General features: G+C 49.2%; 1 protein-coding gene across 2 annotated transcripts in view; it reads left to right on the top strand.

Annotated features, from left to right (window-relative positions):
- Positions 1-424: 424 nt before the first annotated feature.
- The window catches only part of si:ch211-283g2.1 (sodium- and chloride-dependent GABA transporter 1), a 139,147-nt gene continuing 119,500 nt past the window's right edge, over positions 425-20,071 (top strand). For both annotated transcript variants that reach the window (XM_038814394.1, XM_038814393.1), the window contains exon 1: positions 425-700. In XM_038814394.1, coding sequence (XP_038670322.1) covers positions 463-700 — 238 coding nt within the window. In that variant the 5' untranslated portion in view covers positions 425-462. The remainder of the gene's footprint in view (positions 701-20,071) is intronic.

The raw sequence follows: 20,071 nt of genomic DNA, 5'->3' as shown, positions 1-20,071 counted from the left end.
TTTGATTCCCAGCTTGGGTCACTGTCTGTGCGGAGTCCGCACGTTCTCCCCGTGCCTGCGTGGGTTTCCTCCGGGTGTTCCAGTTTCCTCCCACAGTCCAAATACGTGCAGGTTAGGTGGATTGGCCATGCTAAATTGCCCCTTAGTGTCCAAAAAAGGTTAGGTGGGGTTAATGTGTTACGGGGATAGGTTGGAAGTGTGGGCTTAAGTGGGGTGCTCTTAAGCCGGTGCAGACTCGATGGGCCAAGTGGAGATCGATTTGTTCAATGAATGAATACACAGGAGCTGTTAATAATTTAAAAAAATAAGTATTTCCCCAATTGCTTATGGACAAGACTTTGGCTCCTCTTATCAGGCCAATGACATCGTAGGGTAATGATTGCTGGGAATATATTTTGAAATGCAGAAACAGTTTTGTTTAACCTTGTGTTAAGTTGCTCTTGCGGTTATTTTAAAATAAGCATGAAGCATATTGATATATCCATTGCCATGGACAACATAAACTCCTTGAAGACAAGAAACGGATTTTTTGAATGTGATGTCCCGACACAAAATGTTGAAAATGTTAAAAAGAGTGAAAATGCCCAGGCTAGATTGACCTGGACTCGCAAGATTGAGTTCACGTTGGCTGGAATCGGCTATTCCGTGGGATTGGGAAATGTCTGGAGATTCCCCTTCTTATGCTACAGGAGTGGAGGAGGTAATTTTGCTTTAATAATGATCTATGCAGTACGTGATTCTGAAATCCTGAGATTGTTGCCTCCCTGGTGCTAAACAATTAACCTTTCAGACCTCATGGCCTGAATCAAGATTTCTTTTATTTCAATTCTGCAAAGACTTCTTAATCATTTTTTTTACTTGTTTGAACTATTCTTCAGTTGCAATTAACAGGAGTACGTTTTGAAATACATTAACTGCTTTGTTTAACCTTGCGTTAAGTTGTTCTTGCAGTCATTTTAAAATAAGCATGAAGAACATTGAAAGGTCCAGAGTAGATGTTCATTCATTCATTATTTTCACTGAAAATTCTTTGCCGATTCTAAAATACAACAAACGAACAACTAAGGAAAAACAGCAACGCAATTTTATTACAGTGCTTTTGATAATATATCCCAAGATGCTTAACGGGAGCATTATAAATAGAATTTGACACTGGACAACATAAGAGGCCAAAACCTTGGTCAAAGAAGTTGGATTTAAGGAGTGTTTTCAAGGAGAAAAAGGTGGAGACGGTTAGAGGGGAAATTCCAGAGCTTAGGGTCTCAGCAGGGAAAGGCCAAAGGGGGAATGATTAATATCAGGGATGTTCAATGGTCCACAATTAAAGGGATTCCAATGTCTTGGAAGGTTGCAGGAGTGACGAAGATTACAAAATTACGGTTGCAATTTAGATAGTCAGGTGGTGAAGGGTAGAACTGGAGCATAGCCTGTCTACACATGGAAGCTATTATTTACAGTGATGGACGTTACATATCGTGGGCCTCCAACACAGTTTCAGAGTATTCCTTTTCGTATGAGCACAGGTGAATTGCCCACCATCGGATTACAATGAAACTGTTGATTAATATACAATTAACAAATCGGGAGGGGCAAGACCAAAGAAGAGTGAGAATTTCAAACATGGAGGCATTGCTTAAACGAGAGTCAGAGTATGACTGTGAGCACAGGTATGATGGATGAATGAGACTGGGTTGAAATAAGGGCATTGGCAGCAGCTGTGGGTGACCTCAAGCTTTGAGAGGGTAAAATGTGGCAGGCCATCCATGACTGCTTTAGAATAGCCAACTCTAAAACTAATAGTTTTAGAGGGGCCTCACGGTAGCATGGTGGTTAGCATCAATGCTTCACAGCTCCAGGGTCCCAGGTTCGATTCCTGGCTGGGTCACTGTCTGTGTGGAGTCTGCACGTCCTCCCTGTGTGTGCGTGGGTTTTCTCCGGGTGCTCCGGTTTCCTCCCACAGTCCAAAGATGTGCGGGTTAGGTGGATTGGCCATGATAAATTGCCCGTAGTGTAAGGTTAATGGGGGGATTGTTGGGTTACGGGTATACGGGTTACGTGGGTTTAAGTAGGGTGATCATTGCTCGGCACAAGATCGAGGGCCGAAGGGCCTGTTCTGTGCTGTACTGTTCTATGTTCTATGTTCTATGTTCTAATAAGGGCAAAGTTAAGGGTTTCCGCAGCAGATGAAGGGGCAGTGACAGAGCCTGATGATGTAACGGAGCTGAAAATATGTGGTCTTCATGGCAGTGCAGGTCTGTGTCGGAAGCTTATCACGGGGAAAATAGGACACCAAGGTTGTGAACAATCTCATGCAGCCTGAGATGATTGTCAGGCAGAGAGACGCTGTCGGTGGTTAGAGAATGGAGCTCATCATATTCATGACTTTGGTCTTCCCGAGGAAATTTCTTCTCATACAGAATAATAGAGAGACAGCAAAGGGTATGAGCGAGGTCCTAGCAATGTAAAGCTGGGTGTTGTCAGCGTACATATAGGAACTGGCATTGGGTTTTCAGTTTACATTGCCAAAAGACAACATATAGATTCATAAAGATCCACTGTGCTTTTGCTTGCACTATGTTGAAGGTAAATATTGTGAATTAATACTCTTTCAGCTCATACTTGTCCATTCATTAACTTCAACGAATTAATTAACTGCAGCTTCAGGAGGCACAGATTTGTAATATGCACACTTTTCACGTCGTAAGGAATGGAACATTTAGGGCGCGATTCTCCGCAACGGCCGACGCTGGAGTGAAACCCGGAGTATTTCACTCCGGCGACGGAGGCCACTCCTCGCCCCCTATTTCCCCCCCCCCCCCGGGGGGCTAGGAGCGGCGTTGCGATAAACTCGGCCGCCGGACTTTGACCCTTGCGCATGCGCGGTTGCCGTCTTCCCCTCCGCTGCCCCGCAAGACATGGCGGCTTGATCTTGCGGGGCGGCGGAGGGGAAAGAGTGCGTCTCTTAGAGACGCCGGCCTGACGATCGGTGGGCACCGATCGCGGGCCAGACATCTGATGAGCACGCCCGAGGTGCTCGATCCTCCCTCCGCCCCCCACAGGCCCCACACTTACCTGTCACGCGCTGTTCATGCCGGCAGTGACCAGGTGTTGTTGACGCCGGCGTGAACAGGTCGGGGTCATCAGGCCGTTAGGCCCATCCAGGCCGGTTGCCGTGAAAAACGGCGAGTGGCGATTCTCTGAGCGGCGTGTTGCAAAACGCAACACACCATTTTGGGGGGGGGGGGGAGAATCACGGGGGGTGCCAGAGCGGCCCTCCCGCGATTCTCCCACCCGCCGTGGGGAGCGGAGAATCGCGCCCTTAATTTTTACCCATTTTACCCAAGTGATGGCAAGAGAGAAAAGGTTTAAAAATTAGGCGTTCTTCGGCAGTCCCTCAGGATTACAGATGACTTGCCTTCGCTCTGGTTCAATGGGTTTTGAGATGGCTGGTAAAGTTCCAAAATGATATCCACCATCAGGCAAGGTGGTGATTAAAGCATTGAGTAAATGGATTATTTTGAAGTTTGTGTGCTCCCTTGGATGCCTCTGCTTTGCCATTACACGTTCCTGATGACCCCCCGCAATGTGTTTGGTGCCTTCCTGAATGAGCCGTCTCCATTTTGGTCAATCACAAGCCAGGATCTTCCACTAGTCAACAGGTATGTTTGACCTCTTCAGGAATGCCTTGAGGACATACCTAAAGAATTACTGCTGTCTTGTGGGAGGAATGAAGGTTTGAGTAGCCATGTGCACGCGCACAAGGAGAACACAGTATTATGAACGAGTAAATCGACTTTGGAATTCACTATCATAATATGTGTATTGAGATCATGCTTTGTGACTGGTGGGAGTTAGAGTTACACAGGAAGGATGTACTAATATTATTTAGCAGTACAGAACTTGAGCATGGCCGGAAATAGACATGTTGCCGAAACATTTTATTTTGCACTCACCCGGACAAATGCAGGATTGCCAATTACCAAATTATCACATCAATTTATACCGCAGGAGAAAGTGGGTGCTGATTGGTTGGCAAGTTGACTCTGATTGACGCAAATGTTGCTATGGAGAAAGAAATGGGGAACTATAGTTGCCCAATGCTTCAGAGTAATTCTAAAAAGGCACAAGGCTTAGACATATTACTTTTGCAGAATGAATTCCAATGTGTGAATGTATAGTGATACTTTGCAAAATTAAATGAGCCACGTTATGAGCTCGACTGATTATCTTAAATTGGTTGATACTGTAGCTATTAGCGCACTTTGGATTGTCCAGCAAGTGCTGCCCAATTGTGAAAACTAACAGTAGATATTTTGTTTCGGGTTTTGCAAACACGGATTGCTTGTGCATGTGGGGTCTGTACTCTACCTATTATGAACAGCTAGAGGAACATGTTGTTTGATTTAATCAGCCTAACAGTGGAATGTGTGGCCCACATACCTGGCATCACACAGGCAACCACCCACAAAAGAAGTATGTTCGACCCTACGTCTTTTTTGAATTGCTAGAAGAATGGGGAGCCTATGGTTCTCCATGGCAATGTCTAGACCAATGAGAGTTGAGTTGCCAACAATTGGCACCCCTTTTCCCCTCTGGTATTAATCACTGTGACCATTTAAAATTTGACATTCTTGTATTTGTCCTAATGAGTGCAAGATGGAAAGCTTTGCCAACGTGTCCCTCTTTTCAGCGATGTGCGTCTGGGGTCTTTATTCAGGTCTTAATTATTGGCACAGTATATTGTAGGCAAAGAGGGTCGTTTTTTTCGGGGAATGGGGGAACTGAAGGAATGTCCTATTTTGGTAAACTGGGAGCAAAGGAGGTAAAGCTGCAATGTCAATGGTATTTGTTCTAATGGGAGGAGTTCATTCATGAGATGTGCTGTGAAACCTCATGAAATGAATACTGCCCGAGTTTCACGCTCCACTGTTCCTCCTCCTCCGTGTAAGCAGGATACAGAGCTTTTTCCGTGGGGAATTGCAAACCTGAGAAACCTTCACTGCCGGTGTTATTTTGTCCCATATAAAGATATTAAGGTATCTCTCCTGTCCTGTTTTTCTAATATCCCTTTAACAGCTGACTCATTGTTGGGGATTCTTTTACCATCTGCTGCAAGCTAATTATCTCTTTGTCATTTCTCAGATTGCACCTAACCCAATGTTTCTTTTCTGTGAATAGAGGTTGTTTGCTTCATATGTGAAGAATAATTTTTATGTCCACTGCGTAGGTTGCACATATTGCTTCACTCAGGGTAACAATGCATTCACCTTTGCTTTGTTACACTGCTCGCAATTTCAATGTATTGGGGGGAGGCAGCACGCAGATCATTGTTAAATTAATTACTTCTCCGAAAACGTTGGTTGTACATGCCTCTTCACTCTGTATGGCCCTGGAAAGAGTACTTCACGAACCACTCTGATGAAGAATTACTCCTGAAAATTTAACCGATGCTTCCCTTTTGCAAGTTCAAGTTGCACAATTGCAGCTCATATAAACATTGGAATAGTTTGGCTCAGGTAGTTTGAAAGGGTGAGGGGGGCGGATGTGTTCATTGCTTCTGGGGTTTTACAGAACAGTGCTGCATAATTTGAATGTCTACCCCATTTAGTTATACAAAGGCCAAGCAAAGAGTGTACGATCTGGAAGACGTTAAAGACACTTAGGGTGGAATGCTCCCTTCCTGCCTGTGGCAGGTTTCAGAGCAGACGGGTGTGCCGAATCTGGCAGGAGGCGTCAGGGACCCACCGGCATAAAGATCGTGCTGCAATTTTCCCAATGGCGGGTCAGTCTTCCCACTGGATGGCGTGAACGCCATTTGCATCTCATGACTGCACATTGCAACAGGCCTTTCAATCTTGCATCCAACGCCAATGTGATATTACATCAGCGTCAAACCCCAGTGCTAATGAGTGGCGTGCACAAGGTGGTCCTCAATTCACCAGAGACTTCGGGGTGAGTGCAACAACTTTCTGCCATAGTGCTGCGCTGCCCCTGATATACTGTTCACCACTGTCTGGGGGCAGACCCATCGCTGCCCTTTACCTCCATGCTGAGCTGGTCTTCATGGGCAGCACAGTGCTGCTTGACCCATAGACCCTCCTGTTTCGCCATTTCTCCCAGTATGGTGCCTGGGGTTGGGAAGTGCAGGGGTTTCCTTCTCCCTGATGCCACACACCAGTGTCTATCTGGACAGGAATGTACTACTGGACCCATCCAGCCACTTCAAGAAGGTTCAAATTTCAACCGTGGCTAGGATATGAGCCTAGGCCGGGGTGGGGATCTGAGGCCTAACAAGGACAAGGGGGAACTGTGCAGGAGAGAGGGTGGCGGGGGGCGGGGGGGGGGGGGGGGGGGGGGGGGGGGGGGGGGGTGGGGGTCAAGGAAGTGGATGAGGATGACGAACAATGGAAGACTGAGGGAAGACCAGGGGGAGGGGAAGCTGGACCCTGAGGAGCATGCATGAAAATCTCACAAACAAGGAGGTCAAAGGGGCACTATTGCTGACAGAGACTCCAGATGTGTTCAATAGAGATCCAAGCTGGACATGGACTCGGGGGGGGGGGGGGGGGGGGGGGGGGGGGGGAACAAACAGCTGCCGGCTACCAGGTGACTCTGAGAATAACCTTTTTGTGCACAGTTACTAATCTGCTGTGGGATCCCACTGTTCAGGCCGGCAGGAAATGCACCGGCAAAGACACCTGCCATCGCGCTGAGGGCATGATTTAATGGGACAAAAACAGAGTCCTGTTTCATGAGCGTTTAGCAGGCTGTTTCTTGGTGCTCACATTGCTATTTAGTGGCACGTTGCCTTATTTTTTTCAGTTCACCAATCCAGGAGGACTACGCATGAATCGGGGTACCATTTTTAAAAACCACCCCAGTTTTTCAACCACCACGGCCTTCTGACCCCCCTCCCCCAATGCACCCAAAGTACCTCTTCAGGGGTACTCAAGTCCCCCTTCACTCTTAAGGGCAAGGCACCCCTGGGCCCAATCCCTAGCATGGGCAACCTGGCATCTGGGAACAGCCAGCCTGGCACCATAGCAGGGCCACCTGGGCACCTTGGCAATGCTAGGTGGCACTGCCAAGGTGCCGTGCTGGCAGTGCCAAAATGCTCGGATGTCAGCAGGAGTGTGAAGGTATCACCCTGCCCAGAACCCGACAACCCTGGAATCTCTAATGGTCTGGGAGACCCCGCTCCCCACCCCCCAGGTGCCATTACACCTGGTCTATGTTTATGGGAAGCAATGTTAAACGGCACCCTGGCAAGGTCTCCCTGGCAAGGCCGTTAGTTTCTGGGCCCGGGAGAATACTCAAAAGCCTCACCTAAATATGTTAATCTGGATCTCGGCCAGCAAAGGTGAGACCCACCCAGCGAGGGCAAGATACAGATCTGACGCTCATGAGATTTTGTTAAATCTCACAAGATATTTTGAGCATTATGAATCTCGCGAGAGGCTTGCAAGATTCAACGGCCTCATCACATCTCCAAGTTGGGCACGACGAGGCCCTTAGCCTCAAAATGGGAGAATTCCACCTTAATTTAGCTTTCAGGCAATTGGCAGCAGGAGGCCACAACCAATCAGTGGAGAGATATTTCTTCACAGTTGGGAGGTGGGTGGGGGAACAAAAAATTAGAGGCTGACATAGGTTGACGTCAACAGAGAAAGGAAACAAAATATCCAAAACCTTTGGGGAAAAATTAGAACATTCCTTCATATCAAATTAAGACTTAAATATTAACTCAAATATAGGTAACCTATGCATTTTTGAACTTCTGTACCAAGCAAAACATTCCAATTTTTACAGCTGTGGTACATGTCCAACATACCGTCAATAAACTCCACGGACTCTTTTTTTTAAATATATTTTTATTGGCATTTTCAATATTATATACATTGCCGTTCATTTTTGTTTATCATACAGAACAAAGGATTTTCTTAAGGCTCTCTATTTACAGTTTGTCGCCATCTGACCCGGTGCACAATACTCCTTACCCACCCCTTCCCTAGCCCCCTTCTTCCTAACCCTCCCCCCCCTTCTCCCTTCCCCCTGATGCCCTCCCTGCTTGTTCTGGGGATGTGTTCCCCCTCCTCCTCGTTTCCCCCCTTTACCCCCCTTTTTCTCCCGCCGCCAATTTGGGTCCTATCCATCTTGTGGATGGGGGGGGGGAGGTTTGCCCCCTCCCCCTCCCTTTGTGTTGTTTCTTTTGTCCCACTCAGGCTCCCTCTTCTCTTCCTCCGCGCCCCCTCCCTCTGGGTTGTGCGTCCCTGACGTTCCTCTTTATCTTTTTTACTTTTCAGTTTTCCTCTCCACTGGTTGTTGTTGGCCGAGAACAGTTTTGGAATAGGCCAACAAATTGCTCCCATGCTGTAAGGAAGCCTTCCTCCGACCCTCGGATGGTGTATTTGATCTTCTCCAAGTGGAGAAATTCCGATAGGTCTGCCAGCCAGTCTGCAGCTGTGGGTGGTGCTGCTGATCGCCAGCCGAGCACGAATTCTCTGGCGTGCGATTAGGGAAGCGAAAGCTAGGGCATCGACCCTCTTCCCCATGTGTAGGTCTGGCTGCTCTGATACCCTGGAGATTGCCACTTTTTGGGCATGGCTTCACCCTCACCCCCACAACCTTGGACATTGCCTCGGAAAAGCCTGTCCAGAACCCAGCAAGTGTGGGACAAACCCAGAACATGTGGGTGTGGTTGGCCGGACCTCTCTGGCGCCGTTCACATTTGTCCTCCACCATCCGGGAAGAACCTGCTCATTCAGGTCCTGCTCAGGTGTGCTCTTTGTGCATCACTTTGAACTGCATGAGGCTAAACCTTGCGCAGGAGGAGGTGGAGTTGGCCTTGCTCAGTGCTTTGCTCCATGGACTCTTTTTGATATCTCTCAACCTCAAATTGTGACAGGTCCACTTCACTCAAAGAACTGAGCATTTATTTAATCTGAGCATTTAATCTGATGTCAAATATTTACCTCTCCACTTGTTATCGGTGTCATTAGTTCTGTAGAAAACAAAACACAGGCGTGTTGAGCAAAGGTTCAAAACTGAATGGTTCAATAAAATTAGTGGCAACATTTTTTTTTTAAGTTAGTGGCCGGAATTCTCCGCTCCCCACGTGGCGTGGGAGAATCGCGGGAGGGGGGCCTCCCGACATTTTTAACGCCCCCCCCCCCCTCCCCCCCCCCCCCCCCCCCAGCTCGGAGAAATTGGCGCTCGCCGTTTTTCACAGCGAACGGCGATTCTCCGAGCCCGATGGGCCGGCCCTTCACGACCGTTTCAACACGCCAGCAACCACACCTGGTCGCTGAATTCGTGAAACGGGCGCCAGATGCCCGTTTGGGGCATCTAGGGTCCCGATTGGCACAGGAGCACCACGACTGTGCTCGGGAGGGGACACTCCCGCGATCGGTGCCCACCGATCGTCGGGCCAGCGTCCAAACGCCGCCCGGCAAGATCAAGCCGCCACGTCTTGCCGGGCGGCTGAGGAGACAGACGGCCACCGCGCATGCGCAGTTCACGCCGTCTGCGCGATGAAGTCATCCGCACATGCGCGGGTTGGAACCAGCAACCCACGCATGCGCGGATGACCTCACAAATGCGCAGTTTTGCACGTAATTTCTGGCGAGACGAGGTCACAGTCGGGAAAGACGGAGGCCAGCTCCTAGCCCCCCCGGGTGGGGGTGAATTAGGTGCGGGGAGCGGGCCCCGAGGCCGTCGTGAACCTCGGCCAATTTCACGACGACCATCCCGATTATTATCGGGAGCGGAGAATACCGCCCAAGGTGTTAGGGCTGAAAAAGTCTAAGCCACGGGGAAGGTATGTCTGGGCGTAGCCTGTTCCGATGCTGACTACGCTGTGCCCCAACATTCTCCCAGGAAGAACACTCACAGTTCAGCACCACACAGTGCCCCATTTATAAGTATTTTCTTTTTAAAAAAATATTGTTATTAAAGTATTTGTAAAATTCCCTGAACTCCCGGATCTTCTGACACTCTGGACTCGGTACCACCCGCGTTCCTAGCACCTTGGACATTGCCTTGGCAAACCCCTGCCAGAACCCTCCACGATTCGGGCATGCCCAAAACAAGTGGACATGGTTTGCTGGGCTTCCCGCATACCTCGCACATCTGTCATATACCCCGAAAAACGTCCCCATCCTCGCCACCGTCATGTGTGCCCGGTGGGCCACCTTAAACTGGATTAAACTGAGCCTAGCACATGATGAGGAGGAATTGACCCTACTTAGGGCTTCCGCCCACAGACTCGGCTCTAACTCTCCACCTAACTCCTCCTCCCATTTGCCCTCAAGCTACTCCACCGGGGTTCCCTCCACTTCCAGCAGTTCCTGGTAGATATCTGACACCCTCCCCTCCCCACCCAGATACCGGAAACTATTCTATCCTGTATCCGCCCTGGCGGCAGGAGCGGGAAGGCCACCACCTGTTTTCTCAGGAAGGCCCGCACTTGCAAATATCTAAAGCCATTCCCTGGCGGTAGTTTAAATTTGTCCTCCAGCGCCTGCAGGCTGGGAAAGCTCCCATCTATAAACAGGTCACCCATCCTTTTGATACCTGCCCACTGCCAGCTCTGGAACCCGCCATCCATCCTACCCGGTAGCAACCTGGGATTATTACATATCGGGGCCCAGACCGACACGCCTTCCACCCTCTTGTGTCTGCTCCACTGCCCCCAGAACCTCAGTGCCGCCACCACCACCGGACTTATATAAGTATTTTCTAATGTAAATTGGAAGTGCAGAATGTTTATCAGGCAAAGAATTCTGTAAATCACTCATATATAAAAGCACATCAAGACACAACACATTATTGAGAAGTGTAGAAACCGTGCAGTCACAAAAAGATTCTATTAAATATCAGGGAAATGAGAGAAATGTACAAGCCCAGGGACAGGGCAGGGGTGAGCCACGGAAGATGTTTGGCTGGAGGGCCAGGGGAAAGGCGCTAAGTGGCTGAAGCAGCTGACTGGATCTTTTCACGCTGGGTGTCAAAGGAATCCATGACTTCACATGAGCTGAGGGGAAGGTGACAGGGAAGCAGAGTTTAAGAGGTTGGCTTGCAATTGGGATGAGCAATTGCTTTGTACACTCTGGAGGCGGCAATGGCTGCCACAGTATGAGGACTCTGGTGGAATAGTCCTGGAACTGACCCCCGCGACCCTTTGATACGTATGTTATGGGCCAGGGCTTGGACACTCCAAAGTGTATTATGGAGTTCACCTGACCTACAACCTCTATGTTAAATTTGGCTAGGAAGAGCGCAAGAGCCTTCACTTCAGGTGTGATTCATCAGTCTTTCCAGACATTTTAATCAAAACAAGCTTTATTCTAAGAATTTAGTTAACATATATATGGGGCAGCATGGTGGCACAATGGTTAGCATTGCTGCCTATGGCGCTGAGGACCCGGGTTCGAATCCTGGCCCTGGGTCACTGTCGGTGTGGAGTTTGCACATTCTCCCCATGTTTGTGTGGGTTTCGCCCCCACAACCCAAAGATGTGCAGGGTAGGTGGATTGGCCATGCTAAATTGCCCCTTAATTGGAAAAAATAATTGGGTACTCTAAATTTATTTTAAAAAAACATATGTGTATAAACACACAGCAAGAATTACCAATTACAAACATAGATACACCACCCAGCTACAGTAATCTATGTATAACACTTAATGAATTCCCCCTTAACTGTTCCAATTCAAAAACAAAATCCACTAAACCAAAAGCCCCCATTCAAGGACGTGGCCCAGCACTGTGCATTCTCACTTGAATGAGACTGGCTTTCCCTGTATGTATCTTTCAAGTTACCAAAGCAGGTATCCACCACCTGTTTACTTCTGGAACAGTTTTTTAAATGAAAATATAGAAAGACAGGGAACATTTCTTTCTCCTTGAGTCCACAGCAGTCAAACTGAAAATGAAACCAAAACAGCTCACAGAACCACAGCCCAGCTCCACCCACAAAATTACATCACTGAAGCCATGTGATGAGACACAAATCTTTCTTAAAGTGACACTCAGATGACAATCACTCAGCGTGTCTGAACAGAACTTTCTCTGAGGTCCAATCAGTTCCTGCAAACGCCATTGCTCTCTAGCTGCTCCACCACCTTCTCACCTTCAGCAGGTCTGGCCGCATCTGCGGAGAGAGAAAGGGTGCTAATATTTGTCAAAAGGCATCCAGACGCGAAACACTAGCTCCCTTTCTCTCTCCACAGATCCTGCAAGACCTGCTGAGGTTGCATCATAATTTTCTGTTTTTGTTTCAGATTCCAACATCCGCAGTAATGTGCTTTGAACTTCTCAATTTGACTGACCTCCCTCCCGCTCTGAAAGCTTTCCACAGCACGCCCCTCCACCCCACCTCCTCTTTCAGCTTCTGACAGCTCTCCCCCAGCTCTGACTCGGAGGTCAGGGCAGTTAGCAAGCATTAGAATGGGGGAACATGGTGTGCAAAACGTTGAAAAACACCCGGGTTAAATATTTGATACTTTGAGAGTGCAGTTGTAAGTGAATTGTCGGAGAGCGTTTTTCCAGGGGCGTGCGACGGAAGGAAGTAGGGTTTGGAGGGGAAAGTGAAATTGTGATGAAAAGCTGTACAAATTGGAGAGGAACAGCTCTTAAAAATAATTTAAACAGTCTCTCCAGCCATATTTGCATGTCTGTAATGAAGCAGGAGAACTGGTGTGATGATACATTGTGAGGAACCAGATATAATAAGAATTACTGATGCATGGCAGCACGGTAGCATGGTGGTTAGCATAAATGCATCACAGCTCCAGGGTCCCAGGTTCGGTTCCCGGCTGGGTCACTGTCTGTGCGGAGTCTGCACGTCCTCCCCGTGTATGCGTGGGTTTCCTCCGGGTGCTCCGGTTTCCTCCCACAGTCCAAAGATGTGCGGGTTAGGTGGATTGGCCATGCTAAATTGCCCGTAGTGTCCTAAAAAGTAAGGTTAAGGGGGGGGGGGGGGTTGTTGGGTTACGGGTATAGGGTGGATACGTGGGTTTGGGTAGGGTGATCATTGCTCGGCACAACATCGAGGGCCGAAGGGCCTGTTCTGTGCTGTACTGTTCTATGTTCTATGTTCTATGGCTAAAGAATAATCAGGATTGGTATTGAAACATTGCAGGATATAACGTATTTAGCAAAGATGGAGAGAAGAGAAAGGATGCGGAGTACCTGTATTTACTCGAGATAATTTAATCATAGAATTTACAGTGCAGAAGGAGGCCATTCAACCCATCGAGTCAACACAGGATCTTGAAAGAACACGCTACTTAAGCCCACACCTCCACACTGTCTCCGTAACCCAGTAACCCCCCCCTAACCTTTGGACACTAAGGGCAATTTATCATGGCCAATCCACCTAAACCGCATATCTTTTGACTGTGGGAGGAAACCAGAGCACCCGGAGGAACCCAAGCAGACATGGGGAGAACGTGCAGACTCCACACAGACAGTGACCTAAGCCGGGAATCAAACCCGGGGCCCTGGCGCTGTGAAGAAATAGTGCTAAGCACTGTGCTATTGTGCCGCCACAGATGGTATTTACATAGTTTCTTACTGCCCATGATCGATGTGTTTTGTATGTGAGGTGAGTGTTTTTTCTTACTCCTCCTGTGCGACGATGAGCTTGATTCAGTTCAAGGTGGTGCACAGGGTACATATGACCCGGGCGAAGATGAGTGGGTTCTTCCATGGAATGGCTGATGAGTGCGAGAAGTGTGGGTGAGGGCCGGTGAATCATGCACACCGGCATGATGCACCGGTGCATCAACCACATGAGGAGGTTGAGTTCACCCTATGCAGCCTCACACCACCCCAGCGTATTCCCACCCCAGCTCCTCCTCTTATTTGTTCCTGATCCTCACTGCATGCGCCCTTCACTGCTCCCCAACCACCCGGATATATCCCCAATCCTACCCCCTCCCAACTCATCTGCCAGCACGTCAAGTTGTAATTAATGATTTTCAAAGCTACAGAGGGAAAGCCTGCCACACAACCCCCATCCCAGGAAAAGCCCTGACCTGAGACCATCCAGACTAGCCCGGGCTGAGCCTTCCCACCCCCAACACTCCTGAAATACTCTACCCTTGGCACCCTGAATGCAAGGGTAGAGAGGGTACTTACCCTTCGGAGTCCACGGCACCTGATTCAAGCTTGTCAGGACCAGGAGTGAATGGCGCCTGCACGACCTCCAGTGGGGAGGGCAGGAGATGGGGTGAGTATACCTGGAGCCTGGAGAATCCAACCTAAAACCCGGTAATTATATTTAAATTCATGTAGATGCACTGTAATCAGGTTCTTGCCCGCTCTGACCGAGAATCTGATCAGACTAGGCACAACAAGCCGGGAGACTCATTGGGCTTGATGGCCAGCAAGAATTCTGCTTCAGCATCAGGCCCAATTCAACGGGCCATTAGGAATCCTACCTGGAGCTGGCAGCTCAGAGAATCACAGCCAATGGGCGCACTTGCTCTGTCTAGAAAGCACTTCAGAAAAAAGATACAGGGTGGGATTCTCCCCTACCCGGCGGGGCAGAGGGGGTCCTGGTGGGACGGAGTGGCGTGCACCACTCCGGCGTCGGGCCACCCCAAAGGTGCAGAATCCTCCACGCCTTCAGGGGCTAGGCCCGCCACAGAGTGGTTTGCGCCCCGCCGTCCAGCGGGAAAGGGGCTTGGCACCACGCCAACCGGCGCCGAAGGGCCTCCGCCGGCCGGCGCAAGTTGACGCATGTGCGGGAGCGCCAGCACGTGCTGGTGTCATCCCTGTGCATGCACAGAGAGCTTCGCTTCCGCACCGGGAATGGCGGACTGGTACAGCCTCCGGTGCAGAAGAATAGAGTGCCCCCACGGACAGGCCCGCCCGTGGATCTGTGGGCCCCGATCACGGGGGGTCGGAGAATCCCGCCCATGGTTAGAAAAACAGTTGCTCTTCTGTTAATGGTCTCCTCGAGAGCTATATAAATAAACAATGGTAGTTCTTCCTTTGATATTGTCTGTCAATCAACAGGCTTTTAAATGCAATGGTCCGTGAAATTGAATATAAACCGTGCAGTTCAAAGCTTTTATGCTTCTAGGCATGCTTGAAAAAGATCAAGGGAAATGGCACGGACAGTGAAAAAATTACTTCAAAAGATTTTCATCACATTAAAGAGATGTATTTCCTTTATCTCACAGATCTTTGAACTTGGCATGATGAAAGGCCGTTTAAAGGCTTTAAACGGCTGCAGATGCAAAGACCAGCCAAATGACCCGATCCCAGGACCTGAGTCGCTCGAGCCTATCACAAGCCCCCCAAAACCCCCGACCTCCCATGAAGGGCCCCCTTGATGCCGTGCAGGCAATTATAGACAGGATACTCACCCCCTCGCACTGGCCGGAGTGCAAGAAGCCAGGCCCGAACCCCCCCCCCCCCCCCCATCCTCCATTTATACTATTTTGGTTAAACAAATTAAAGTAAATTAAACACACTAAGGAACAAGTCAAAAGTGCAGTCCCTTAAAGGGATACTGCATTAAACAAATGGAATAGGGAATTTAAAACTTCAACTCAAAATACAATTAAAGGGGTCAAGGTGTCCAAGGCTGTTGGGGCAGTGGACAACGGTGTATTGGTATCCTGCTCAAAACGAGCATTTGAATGCATTGAGTTCGCCGGGAGGGGTGGCTTTGTTTGCTGTTCCAGTCTTGATTCAAACAAGGATAAAGAAGTTGAGGTCTAGAGATGAGTGAGAACGACTGCCCTTGAAATCAAAGCAACATTCGACTGTGTCTGGTTTTAGGGATCCCTGTTCATTTGAATTCAATGCGAATCAGGGTGATTGAGTCATATTTGGCACAAAAGGTGATTGTGGTTGTTGAAGGCCAATCATATCTGACCTGGGGCATTGTCGCAGTAGTTCTTCACCACAGTGTCCTAGGCCCAACCTCCTCTCAGCTGCTTCACCGATAACCTTACTTCCATCATAAGGTAGAAATACATATACTCATTACTGATTGCACCATATTCAGCCCCATTTGCAACTCCTCAGATAGTGAAGCTACCCTCATGTAGCAACTGAGCAACATTGAAGCTTGAGCTGATAAGTGACAAATAACATTTTGCCAAACAATATTCACGCAATGGCCATCTCCAATAGGACAGTGTCCAACCACCTCCCCTTTTTTCACAGAAATGTCATTGCAGTGTTAATGTAAGCCTATTTGTGATGCTAATAAGGATGATTAATATTGACTTTTAATGGGATTCTCATCCTTGAATCTCCCACTCGCAACATCCTGAGAGTCAGTATTTTTTCAAAGATTTTTATTCAAGGCATTTTCAAATTATTTACAAAGCACAGAAGACACATAACCATCATCCACAAACCCCAGTCCTGATACAAAATTCCTCCATGTCCCAGCCCAACCTACTTTTCGATTATTATAAAAAATGAAAAATAACCCACAACACAGTAAGAAGAAAAACAAACTCCACCCCCTTCCACCTCCCTGCTCCAACAAGATCCGCTTCCGGGGTATCGGGGGGCAAAGGGCAACATACCAACCTCTCTCCCCACCTGCACTCCCAGATCCTCCGACATCCCAAATATTGCCGTCCACGGGCTTGCAGCCACCCTCACACCCCCAGAATCTCCGACATAGTCCCCGCAAAGGACTTCCAGAAATCCTCCAACTTTGAGCTGGCTCAGAACATTTGGGGGTGGGGGGGGCCTGGTTGGCAGGTCCCCTGAGCATCGCCCGCATCTATCCCCTACCTCTGGAAAAAAAAAAACGACTCATCCGCGACACTGTCATGTGCACCACCTTAAACTGAATGAGGCTTAGCCTCGCACACGAGGACGTCGAATTTATCCTTCGCAGGGTCTCACTCCATAACCCCGCCTCAAATACCTCCCCCAGTCCTTCCCCCACTTCCGCTTTATATCCTCCATCGAGGACCTCCCCCTTTCCATCAATCCCCCATATATGTCCTAGATCCTACCCTCCCCTACCTCATCCTCTGACAGAATGTTTTCATGCAACAACGGGAGTGGCAACCTCGGGAATATAGCCAACTTCTTTTTAACAAAATCCCTGATTTGCAAGTCCCGAAACCCATTACCTCTTGGCAACTGGAATTCCTCCTCCAACTCTCCCAACTCCGCAAACCTACCCCCCCCCCCCCCCCCCCCCGGCCCCGTGAACAGGTCCCTAAAACAATCTATCCTCACCCTATCCCAAACCCTAAACATAGAACCCAGCCTGCTGGGATAAATCTGTGATTGCCACAAACTGGCGTCCACAATGACATATCCTCCATCTTAAAATGTTGCCTGCACCGATTCTGAGCAATGAAACCCCCACCAGGCTCCTGGAGCACCTGGTTGGCGAGAACGGAAGAGGCCCCAGTAACAGTGCCCACAAACTTGGCCCTCTGCACGAGGTCTCCTCCCACCAACCTCTCCACCACAGGCCACTCCCTGACCATTTCAACATTTGCCACCCAGTAATAATTCAGCAAGCTCGGAAATGCCAATCCCCCTCTCAACCTGTCCTCTCCAAAAACACCCTCCTAATCCAGGGTACCTTACCCACCCATATAAGTTCAGAAATCATCCTATTCATCCTTTCAAAGGCAGGTTTGGGCACAAACTCGGGAGATTCTGGAAAATAAACAGAAACTTCGGCAAGACCGTCACCTTTACTGCCCGGACCCTCACAGTCAGCGAAAGCGGTTGAACATCCCACCTCTTAAAACCCCCCTTCACCTCCTCCATCAAGCTCGTCAACTTCAACTTATACAATTGGGTCCAACTGTGCGCCATCTGTGTACCCAAATATCGAAACCCCGACTTGACCAGCCGAAACGGCAAATACGCCAAGCCGCTCCCCTGCATCCGAGCATTGATCGGGAATATCTCACTCTTTCCTACATTAAGTTTATAACCTAAGAATAACCCAAACTCCATCAATATTCCCATAATCCTATCCATACTTTCCACCGGATCCGTGACGTACAACAACAGGTCGTTCACACACATGGAGACCCGATGCTTCATCTCAATACAAATTCACCTCCTCGAAACCCTAAGTGCCAACACAAAAAGCAACAAAGATAACAGACATCCCTGCCAGGTTCCCTGGTACATAAAAATAACCCAAACTAATATTATTTATGCAAACACTTGCCAAATCCAATCCACAAATCCCTGTCTAAATCCAAACCATCCCAGCACCTCAAACAAATACTCCCACTCAACCCAGTCAACGGTTTTCTCTGTGTCCCAGGTACAATCACTTCCACATGGAAAGCCCCCCTGACCACATCTACACCTGTCACAGCTTACCCTCTGAGTTTAGTTTCTCTGCCGTTTGGCCTTTCACACCTTTTATTCTCTCTGGGTGCTGCCATTAGCACTCTCGTCCCTTGATTTCTGTGGCGATGACTCATCTTTCATTCCCTCACCGTGCAGTATAAATATCTCCCACTTTCTGTGCCTTTTAGCTTTGACAAAGGATCATCTGGACTCGAAACGTTAGCTCTTTTCTCTCCTTACAGATGCTGCCAGACCTGCTGAGATTTTCCAGCATTTTCTCTTTTGGTTTCAGATTCCAGCATCCGCAGTAATTTGCTTTCTCCCCAGTCCCATCAAGGTGGCCACGGTCCCCCAGTCCAAGGTCCCCTCCCCCCACCCACCCCCCCCCTTAGCCAACTGCTCCACAACAATCCCTCCAACATCAGCAACTCACCCCTCCCCACCCCACCCCCCAACTCCTCCCTCCCCATCCCAAACACAAAAACAATTCCCATGTCCCCAGGCCCATCATTCCCACCCATACCACATACAAAGACCAGCACCACCCTAAAACCCAACCCCACCACATCTCTCGATGGTTCTTCCCCCACTTCTGTTCTGTTAACTAGCCTACATGCTAGCATGATGGCCCCCACTCGAGGCAAAAGACCAATTTCCTCTGTACCAAAGCATCCTTCCACTAGCCCCTTCCCCCACCCAACTCCCCATGCCGCGCCAAGCCCCTCCACCCCCATACCCCACCACCCCCCGCAGTGCTCACCACACCCACACATTTAATATTACAAACACTACCCCCAACACGGGAAGGCAAAAAGCGTACAAAACTCAACATTTACATAATTTTTTTTTTAATAAACAATTTTATTGAAGTAGTTTTTGGCTTTGTAAACAGTTACAGACATCAACAGAAAGAAAGCAAAAAAGGCAAAAATGTGCAAACATCCACATACATTCAATACTTCAATCGTAACATACTGCACAAGCCCGCTCCTCTCCCACCGGTACTACCCGCCATTTTATCCCTCCTACTCTACTCCACTCTACCGCGCCCCCCCCCCCCACCCTCTCTTCCCCCCCCCCCCCCCCCCCCGGGCTGACGCTCACTCTCCCGCAAAGAAGTCAATAAATGGTTGCCACCTTCGGGCGAATCCCTGTACAGATCCCCTCAAGGTGAACTTAATTTTTTCCATCCCCAGGAAACTCGACATGTCCACAAGCCACAACTCAGTCTTCGGGGGCTTTGAGTCCCTCCACGCCTCCACGCCAATAGTATTCGCCGCCAGGCTATCAGGGAAGCAAAGGCCAAAACATCGGCCTCTTTCTCCCCCTGGACCCCCGGGTCCTCCGAAACCCCAAAAATTGCCACCCCTGGACCCATCGCCACCCTTGTTTTTAGCACCCGGGGCATGACGCCCGCAAATCCCTCCCAGTACCCCCTAAGCTGAGGGCATGCCCAAAACATGTGAACATGGTTTGCTGGTCCTCCCGCGCACCTAGCGCATTTGTCCTCTACCCCAAAGAATTTGCTCATCCGAGCCACCGTCATGTTGGCCCGGTGAATGACCTTAAATTGAATCAGCCCGAGCCTGGCACATGTCGCGATTGAATTTACCCTACTCAGGGCCTCTGACCAAGCCCGTCCTCCATTTCCCCGCCTAGCTCCTCCTCCCATTTAAGTTTCAGTTCCTCCGTCTGGGACCCTTCCTCTCTCATGAGCACCTTATAAATATCAGAGACTCTACCCTCCCCTTCTTCCCCCC

Source organism: Scyliorhinus canicula, chromosome 12, assembly GCF_902713615.1.
Source record: "Scyliorhinus canicula chromosome 12, sScyCan1.1, whole genome shotgun sequence".
Classification (NCBI taxonomy): domain Eukaryota; kingdom Metazoa; phylum Chordata; class Chondrichthyes; order Carcharhiniformes; family Scyliorhinidae; genus Scyliorhinus; species Scyliorhinus canicula.
This window is presented reverse-complemented; position numbering and strand designations above follow the sequence as displayed.